The sequence below is a fragment of the Stomoxys calcitrans genome, chromosome 4, assembly GCF_963082655.1.
Source record: "Stomoxys calcitrans chromosome 4, idStoCalc2.1, whole genome shotgun sequence".
Classification (NCBI taxonomy): domain Eukaryota; kingdom Metazoa; phylum Arthropoda; class Insecta; order Diptera; family Muscidae; genus Stomoxys; species Stomoxys calcitrans.
Window position 1 is genome coordinate 100,248,595 of NC_081555.1, and position 10,580 is coordinate 100,259,174.

General features: G+C 37.7%; 1 protein-coding gene across 1 annotated transcript; it reads right to left on the bottom strand.

Moving 5' to 3' along the window:
* Nucleotides 1-961: 961 nt before the first annotated feature.
* LOC106083218 (chitinase-3-like protein 1) lies at nt 962-7,464 on the bottom strand. The gene is made up of 4 exons (XM_013246107.2): nt 7,055-7,464; nt 6,722-6,989; nt 1,551-1,765; nt 962-1,489 (listed from the first exon to the last, which is right to left on the bottom strand). Exons 1-4 carry the CDS (start codon nt 7,269-7,271, stop codon nt 1,023-1,025), a joined length of 1,167 nt encoding a protein of 388 aa, XP_013101561.2. The 5' UTR covers nt 7,272-7,464; the 3' UTR covers nt 962-1,022.
* Nucleotides 7,465-10,580: the final 3,116 nt, after the last annotated feature.

Consider the following 10,580-nt stretch of genomic DNA (forward strand, 5'->3'; position numbering starts at 1 on the left):
ACAGTTAAAAATTCACCTGTTCTGGGTGCCGGGCCACAGAGATATCCCAGGGAATTGTAAAGCGGATAAGCTTGGGAGACTAGGAACTATCCTACACGTTCCAGGGAAAATGGAATTTGTGAGTATGCCTTTAGCGACATGTAAGCTAAGTTTTCAGGACCAGGCCCGAAGGATAACGAACGATAGGTGGTCACAAAGAGGGGGCTGTGAGCCTTCCAAAACTATGTGGCCTCATCTAGACTTGAAGCGGTCTACTGCTTTGCTGTCTTTGGCTAGAACAGACGTCTCAGTCATTGTGTCCGCCATGACAGGCCACTGTCTAATCGGAAAACATGCTGGCAGACTAAAGGTTGCCAGCAACTACTTTTGCAGAAGCTGTGAGGACTTCGAAGAAGAGGAGACTATAGAACACTTTCTGGGTGTGTGTCCCTCACTAGCAGTCAGAAGGAGTCCCACTTTAGGTTCCCATTTCTTTGAGAACCTGTCTGATATAGCGGATGGGTTTTATTCTTGACTTTGTTTTAACTAGGATTTTCTGTTTTTAATAAACTACGACCACTGTCTTTGCTAGCTTTCGTACGGCTGAACAATTGAAAGTTGTCTGGCTACTCTTCTAATCCCTTCGATGGTTTGAAGGTTCTTAGAGAAGTCAAAGGCAGAACAACAACAATGTCGTGCTTTGCTTGTGTATGTTTGTTGTTATGCTCTCTCGTCATGATCGAAAGCAGAGAAATGAAGATTGCCAATAATGGTGCAATCAAAGCAAACAAAGATAAATAGGTCAGTTCTTATGTATGTACACCTGTTGTGCATACATATGGGTCATTCAATGACTTTTTTAATTAGGTCTAAATGATAAAATGTTGGTTCAATACACTTGAGTATTGAACAGTGTTTTTTATGCTCTTATGAGAACGCCGCCTTTTTTGGAACTTTTTTGATATACAAAAAGAATAGTCTATTAAATGTTTTCCATTTTTTTTTCAAAATTTTATATTATAAATGCCACCACAAGTTTTCCACTATTTCAACAAGGTGTTAATCAAACGCAATATACGAAATTTCAGACCACATCTACCTAGGAAATCTTCATTTTCCAGAGACCAAATCATCACTCCACCCAGACTGTGTTTTTTCACAAACCCCATTTTGGCGCCCAGACTTTGATCATTTTCAAAGCCTGTCAACACATTTCCTTCTATCATAAAGGCAGTCTCCACTCGTGGTATATAGTGATAGTGAGCCGACTTGTTTTTACCCCGTATACACATTTGAGTAAAGGTGTTGAAACGAGGAAATGGTGTGGTCGTAACATTAGGTGCCAATGTGGTCTTCTTAACCGGTGCCATTGTGGTCTCCTTAACCGGTGCCATTGTGGTCTTCTCCAGCGGTCCGCTAGTAGTAGTCCTCAGTTCAGGCTTCAAAATCTTAATTTTGAACGAGCGACCTATTAAAGCTACACCCAAATTTAGTTTCCCAGCGGGAGCACCTAGAATTGAAAAGAAAACTCAAAAAAGGTTTCCATCATTTTGTGTTCTCTATTTCTTTACCGTGTGCTATCCAAAAATTCATGCTGGCTTCAACATGGCTAGTTTCACCAAACAATGGCGCAAGAAAAACGGGAAATATGCTGCTGGTATAATTATAGGCCATGACATTGATAAAATCTACATTGGGAGAAATTTGGGATACATTATACCAGCGTGCGGCATACTCGACCTCACCACTAACTGTAACGCCGGAAATGTAACCATTTTCGTTTAATCTGAAAAATATTTAAAAAAAAATGTTGGCTATAAAATAAAAGAAGAAAATTTTAAAAAATTTTAAAAGTTTTGGAATTTCCCAAAAAAAAAAAAAAATGTCCCTTATAGTGCATAGAAAAATCCCCAAAATTCCCATATGGGAAAAAGTTTTCCCCTGCAAATGCAAATTTTGCCCATGAACAATTCATTAAGGAACAGGGACAAACTTCTCACATATCAATGAGAGCAGTCCGATTCAAGTTTAAGTTCAATGAAAAGCGGCCTACTTTTTATAGCCCAGTCCGAACGGCGTGCCGCAGTTCGACACCTCTTTTGGAGAGAAGTTTTACATGGCATAGTACCTCAGAAATGTTGCCAGTTTAGGATGTTTTTGCCAGGATTCGAATCCAGCTGTTCAGCGTCATACCTTTGCGCTAAGGTGGCCCTACGTTTGCTCCCACGTTATACAAACTTTTACCGTTTTGTGATTAGTCTAACAAAATGAAAAATGTGAAATTCCCAAATTATAAACAAAAAATCCCCCAAATTCCCTAAAATGGGGAAACATTTACAGCTGGGATGTAATAAATCTTTTGCAGTTAAACAGTGAATAATAGGGAGCTTATGAAATATAAAAAGTGAAATTTCCAAGTTTTCCCCCCAATTCCCCTTTAAGGGAATTTGTTTTAACAAGTGGGATTGTTTAGTATATTCGACTTTCCATTGACATTTTGGCGAAGGATGTTAAAAATTTTTGCATTTAGTTAAAGGATAAGGGCGGCTTGTGAAATAAAACAAAAAGTTGAATTCCCAAAATTTTTACAAAAATCCCCAAAAAATGCCCATTGGCGAGAAATTGGGAATGTTAACTTCCCTTGAAGCTATCCCCAAAACTTCCCTTGAATGGGGATAGCTGTGAGCACCGCACGGACTGGAAAATTGAGGTTCGATCTGTGTGGTGTACATGGCTGTCAAGAGAAGCTTAGCTGCGAGCTACCGGCAGTGTCCACAGGTTGCGGATAGTGGAAAGCTCCATACGGAGTAGCTGCAACGGCAGTCACGGACAATCAGCGGTATCGAGCGGAGAGTTTCAGGCCGGGTGGCACCGGCTCTAGCACAAATACTGAGTGCCTATGATGCTCGATATGACAAGGGGGGTTATTGGCGCCTTTAAATAACCAATGGCCACCCTATTCCCGCAGAGATCGGTCTGTTGGACCGGAATGACCTTGCTCACCTACAGGAGCTTGACGAGGACAACACCATATTGAAAAAGTGGCACTTTTCAGTATTTGCAATATTTCTCAGATATTTTGATGCAGGATGTAGAAACATGGTAAGAATTTTTTTATGATTTTTTTTTTTCGTTAACATATGAGCCTACTGAACTGACAAAAAGTAAATTTTTCGAATTTCTTAAAAATTGCCAAAAATCCCTTAAGTGAGGAAAAAAGCGCGGAATCGAAACATCAAAATGGCGATGTTAGGGTTTAAAAAATATCAAAAAATTTGAATTCCCAAACTTTGTGAAAAATCCCCAAAAATTTCCCTAATGGGGAAAAAAGTTTGAATATATGGAAAAAGTTAAGCTTGTCGATATTTCTGATTTTGACCGTAGTTGGCACATCGTAACAGAACATCGCATGCAAAATTTCAGCCAAATCGGATAAAAATTGGGGCTTGCAAAGACTGAACAAGTCAAAACGGGAGATCGGTTTATATAAAAGCCATATCAGGTTAAATCGGATAAAAATTAGGGCTTGCAAAGACTGAACAAGTCAAAACGGGAGATATAGAAGCCATATCAGGTTATATACCGATTTGGACTATACTTGGCACAGTTATTGGAATTCAAAACAAAACACTGCACGCAAAATTTCAGCCAAATCGGATGAAAATTTTGGATTCCAGGTGCTCAAGAAGTCAAATCGGCGGATCGGTTTATATGGGAGCTATATCAGAGTATGGACCGATCCGGACCGTATTTTGCAAAGTTGATGGAAGTCATGAAAAAACACTGCCTGCAAAATTTCAGCCAAGTCAGACTCAAATTGCGGCTTCCAGGGGCTCAAGACGTCAAATTGGGAGATAGGTTTATATGGAAGCTATATCAGATTATGGACCGATTTGAACCATATTTTGCAAAGTTTATAGAAGTCATAAAAAAACACTGCGTGCAAAATTTCAGCCAAATCGGATGAAAATTTAGGCTTCCAGGGGCTGAAGAAATCAAGTCGGGAGATCGGTTTATATGGGAGCTATATCAGATTATTGACTGATTTGGACATGCTAAATTTCAGCCAAATCGAACAAAAAGTGCGGTTTCCAGAGGGTTAAAGAATTAAAATCGTGAGATCGGTTTATATGGGATCTATATCATGCTATTGACCGATTTGGGCCACACTAGGCACGGTTGTTGGGAGTCATAGCAGAAAACCGTACGCAAAGTTTAAGATAAATCGAACAAAAATTGCGGCTTCCGGAGGGTTAAAGAATTCAAATCGTGAGAACGGTTTATATGGGAGCTATATAGTGTTATTAACCGTGTTGAACCGCACTCGGCACAGTTACTGGAAGTCATGACAGAATATCATGTGCTAAATTTCAGCCAAATCAGACGAAAATTGCGGCTTCCAGGGTCTCAAGAAGTCAATTTGGGAGATTGGTTTATATAGGAGCTATATCTAAATCTGAACCGATATGGCCCATTTGCAATCCCAAACGACGCACATTAATACTAAGTATCTGGGCAAAATTTCAAACGACTAGCTTAACGGGTTCGACCGTTATTGTGATTTCGACAGACGGATGGACATGGCTAGGTCGACTCAGAACATCAAGACGATCAAGAATATATACCCTGTATGGGGTCTTAGATGAATATTTCGAGGTATGACAAACGGTACGGCTAGATTAGTATACCCTCATCTTATGGTGGTTGGTATAAAAATACGTTCTCTGTTAAAAAATTTCATCCCGCGCTTCTTCCATTTTATGAACGAAGTTCATTTTCTGCTCAATGGGTACGTAAATAAGCACAATTCCGATTTTGGAGTTAAGATCAGCCAAAAGCATTGCAAAAGCTACCAATGCATCCAGAACAAGTCACAGTTTGGTACGATTTATGGTCTGGTGGCATCATTGGACCGTACTTCCTCAAAGATGATGCGAATCGTAATGTAACTGAGAATGGTGAGCGCTACCGTGAGATGATATTCAACTTTTTTTTGACCAACATGTAAGAACCTGACTTGCATGACATATGGTTTTAACCAAACGTTGTCACATGCCATGCGACACGTATAACAATGGTCTTATTTAGAGGCTAATTCGATGAACATTTTGTTTCACGTTCGGAACCGGTCAATTGGCCGCCTAGATCGTGCGATTTAACGCCTTTAGACCATTTTTTGTGGGGCTATATTAAAGCTCATGTCTTTACAGAAAAGCCCGCTTCAATTGACGCATTGGAACTTAGCGGTCCAAAATTGGACCAAGAGGATGTACCATTTGAGGCGCAGTCGCGGTCAACATTTGCATGAAATAATCTTCAAACACTAAATTAAATGAAGCGTACTATCGATTTTAATAAAGATTTCGTGCATTTTCTGAATTTTATGTGTTTTTTTTTTGGAAAACTTTCCCACAGCTCTTAAAAAATCACCCTTTATTTAACTAGTAAGGATTCTTTTGTATTTCCCAGACCCCAGACCTTTCGAAGCATGCTTTGAGAAACATTACCAAAAGGGAAATTGGTTTTTAATTTTTCGAATTTCAATTTGTTGTTGTAGCAGTGTACTGTACACTGAGACGGCAGCCCTCACCGATGAAGGACTCCATCGGGTCAATCCGGTACGTATAACCAACTGCCATGGGATTGAATTTCAATTTTGTATCTGGCGTTTGCCACAAGCATATAGACGTCTTTGGAGAAATATCGAAAGTTGAAAAAAAAATCTCACTCTTAAAGCTGCATTTTAATTTATATGGAATTTTGGAAAATTCACCTTAAATGAGGAATTTTGGGGAATTCACCTTAAATGGGGAATTTTGGGGAATTCACCTTAAATGGGGAATTTTGGGGAATTCACCTATATGGAATTTTGGAAAATGCACCTTAAATGAGGAATTTTGGGGAATTCACCTTTAATGAGGAATTTTGGGGAATTCACCTTAAATGAGGTATTTTGGGGAATTCACCTTAAATGGGGAATTTTGGGGAATTCACCTATATGGAATTTTTGGAAAATTCACCTTAAATGAGGAATTTTGGGAAATTCACCTGAAATGAGGAATTTTGGGGAATTCACCTTAAATGAGGTATTTTGGGGAATTCACCTTAAATGAGGAATTTTTGGGAATTCACCTATATGGAATTTTGGGGAATTCAACTTAAATGAGGAATTTTTGGGAATTCACCTTAAATGAGGTATTTTTGGGAATTCACCTTAAATGGGGAATTTACCTTAAATTAGGAAATTTGTTTGAAAAGGCCTAATTTTATGTATGATCGATATTCCTCTAGCCACTAGAATATAGAAACCTTTGGAGAAATATCCATAGCAAAAAAAATTCTCACATTTAAGCAACATTTTGAATTATGGAGAATTTTGAAGATTTTTGTCTCCACTTTGGGAATTAACCTTTTTTATCATTAGACTCCTACATTCTGTGGATATTTGGAGTCAATTATATTGAAAAAAATGCATTCCAAAAAATGTTGCCAAAAATCCCCAACATACCCTAAAATTGAACAAAATATGACTGAAATAGTAGGCAAATGAAATTTTTTCCAACAAAATTGTTGCTGAAAGTACTCAAATCTGGATACTGCTTCATTAGACACCTAAATACTTCATTTTCAAACGAAGTGTCATACTAAAAATGAAATACGTGACTAGAATTAATGGCATGGCTGGTGTAATTAATGCCCATTAATGGACCTAGTTAATCTCCCTTCCCCCTTCTATACTTACTCAGCTTTCAAATCTCTCAGCAAAGTTACAAAATTTTCCTTGTCCTCATTATGGAAACGCCTACCAGGAAAATACCAATGCAGATCTGCTCCATCGAAGCTGTAATCTCTGAGCAACATTGCGACAGATGTCACAAGTTGGGTGCGCGCTTCTTCATCTGCTGCTATGGCAGTGAACTGTTCTGCCTTTACACTGGGACCTCCAATTGCGGCTATTAACTTTGGTTTGCCTTTATTCGATTTCAATTTGCTGAAGGCCGCTAAGGTAGCTGTGGGGAGGCAACAAATAACAAAATGGGTTATAGAAAAATGTTGGAGGTATTGAAATTCTTACCATACTCGTGTTCATGGCGATTTACCCGTCCACTGCCGGTTAGTTCAAAAAAGGCATAGGTGATGTGGGTGCACAAATTGGGATTAATGCCTTGGGGCAGTAGTTGAGGTTTCAAAGTTTTCGAGGCCCAAGAACCATAGAAACAGTTGATCATATACTTTTGAGCCTCTAAAGATGCAATGAGAGTCGATATAAGAATAGAGATCGAAATTTGCATTTTCGTTAATGTTGCCGGGTTAAACGTTGGCAATGAAATGGTTTGCAAGGCTTTGGTCTTGGGATATTAAAATTCAGAAAAGTTTTTGAACAAGACAGGGCCGGATCTTAAAAGTTTGATTTTGGCAACTGATATATTTTCTAGGAATTACAAACAACATTAGCAAAATCGTAACCCCATTCCCCCTCGCTTATTATTGCTGTTATTATTATTCATTGATAATATTGTTTACATGACAATATTGGAACTAGGTTTTACCTTTTATTTGACTTGAGATTGTTTTAGCACTACGTCTCTAATACGCTCATGACAAAAAATAAACGTGCCTTCAAATAAATACATGAACTCCAAGTACTTAAACATAAAAATATATTCAAGTTTTAAATCCAAAATGATAATTTTTAATTTATTAAAAACTTCCTTTAAATAGCAAATTTTGACAAAATTTCCCATGAATATAAAATTTAAGCAAAATTCCGGGCCGAATTTTATATACCCCCCACCATGGATCGCATTCCCGAGTTCTATGCGCAGTATCTCTTTTTGGGCAAACAAAGAATACTGAATAAGAACTGTTGTGCTATTGGAGCTATATCAAGTTATAGTCCGATTCGGACAATAAATGCATGCTGAACATTGTAGAAGTCATTGTGTAATATTTCAGTTCATTCCGATAAGAATTGCGCTTTGTAGAGGCTCAAGAAGCAAAATCGGGAGATGGGTTTATATGGGAGCTGTATCAAGCTATAGATCGATTCAGACCATATTAGATACGTATGTTGAAGGTCATGAGAGAAGCCGTTGTACAAAATTTCTGCCAAATCGGATAACAATTGCGCCCTCTGGAGGCTCAAGAAGTCAAGATACCAGATCGGTTTATATGGCAGCTATATCAGGTTATGTACCGATTTGCACCATAATAAGCACAGTTATTGGAATTGATACCAAAACACCACGTGCAAAATTTCTGCCAAATCGGATGACAATTGCGCCCTCTAGAGGCTCAAGAAGTCAAGACCCAAGATTGGTTTATATGACAGTTCTACTAGATTATGAATCGATTTGAACCGTACGTAGCACAGTTATTGGAATTGATACCAAAACACCACGTGCAAAATTTCAATCAAATCGGATGAGAATTGCGCCCTCTAGGGGCTCAAGAAGTCAAGACCCAAAATCGGTTTATATGACAGCTATACCAGATTATGAACCGATTTGAACCATACGTAGCACAGTTGTTGGAAGTGATACCAAAACACAACGTGCAAAATTTCAGTCAAATCGGATGAGAATTGCACCCTCTAGAGGTTCAAGAAGTCAAGACCCAAGATCGGTTTATATGACAGTTCTACTAGATTATGATTTGAACCGTACGTAGCACAGTTATTGGAATTGATACCAAAACACCACGTGCAAAATTTCAGTCAAATCGGATGAGAATTGCGCCCTCTAGGGGCTCAAGAAGCCAAGACCCAAAATCGGTTTATATGACAGCTATACCAGATTATGAACCGATTTGAACCATACGTAGCACAGTTGTTGGAAGTGATACCAAAACACAACGTGCAAAATTTCAGTCAAATCGGATGAGAATTGCGCCCTCTAGAGGCTTAAGAAGTCAAGACCCAAGATCGGTTTATATGGCAGCTATATCAAAGAATGGACCGATTTGAACCATACTTAACGCAGTTGATGGAATTGATATCAAAACACCACGTGCAAAATTTCAGTCAAATCGGATGAGAATTGCTCCCTCTAGCGGCTCCATCACGTGCAAAATTTCACTCAAATCGGACCAGAATTGCGCCCTCTAGGGGCTCAAGAAGTTAAGACCCAAGATCGGTTTATATGGCAGCTATATCAAAACATGGACCGATATGGCCCATTTACAATACCAACCGACCTACACTAATAAAAAGTATATTTGCAAAATTTCAAGCTCCTAGCTTTACTCTCCCGAAAGTTAGCGTGCTTTCGACAGACAGACGGACGGACATGGCTAGATCGACTTAAAATGCCATGGCGATCAAGAATATATATACTTTATGGGGCCTCAGACGTATATTTTGAGGTGTTACAAACATAAAGACAAAATTAGTCCCCATCTTATGGTGGAGGGTATAAAAAAAAGAAAAATTAATTTTGCACAAAATTTTCCATAAATAATGAATTTTGCCAAAATTTCCAATAACTAGAAATTTTTAACAAATTTTACCATAAACCAAAAATTTTAATGGTACATCCCAAGTATAACAAATTTCTTCCAAAATTTCCTATGAAAAAAAAACTAATTTTAACAATATTTTCTAATAAATTGCAAATATTGACAAATCTTTCCTTTGAAAGTCAAATTTTGACAAAAATTGTCCATAAACAAAAAAATTTTAAGTACTTCCCAAGAATTGCAAATTTATGCAAAATTTCCCATGAATAACATTTTGCCAAACATTTTTGCCATATTGACAAAATTCCCCAAACATAAAAAAATTTTGAAAAACAATTTCCCACCAAAAATAAAATAATTCTCAAAAATTTTCAAAATTTAACAAAATTTTTTCATAAATAATAAATATTGACAAATCTTATCCTTGAAATTTCCCACCAACAGAAAATTTTAATCAAATTTGGCATTATTAGTAAATAATGCCAAAATTTCCCATTCATAGCAAATTATGGCAAAATTTCCCAAAAAAAAATTATGATAAAATTTCCCAAAAATAAAAATTTTAATAAAATTTCCTATGCATAGTAAATTTTGATAAAATAAATTTCCCCCAAATAAATTTGTCTGTTTTCGCGCCTCTTGACTCAAATGAAAGGTAATCGCGAGTAGATTGGAAATATGGTCAGGAAGAAGAAATAGGCTTTATAATTTCTTGATTTTGGAAGGGGGCGGACCCTCCCCCGTTACCCAAAAACCCAACCCAAAATCAAAAGTGGACCGATCGGGACAATATGGGTATGAAATGAAAGGTATTGGAAAATAGAATACGAATATGGTATTAAAATGTGGATCTAAGAAACCATCGGGCCGTTCCAACCCCAAAAATTCTCCCAAACAAACATATTGGACGTTCATGTCAATATGGGCCTCAAATTAAAGGTATTCCGGAGTAAATTACGAATCTGGCATACAAAATCAGATCGAAGTATAGGGGGTCCCCCTTCCTCCCAAAAACGCCTTAAATGGGCATATGACCCATCATGACTATATGGGACTCGGTTTTTTGTTTGTTTGGTAGAATCAAAAACGGCAGAACCGATTTTCTTAAAATTTTCACAGATTGTGTGAGTTTGTCTGAAAGAAAA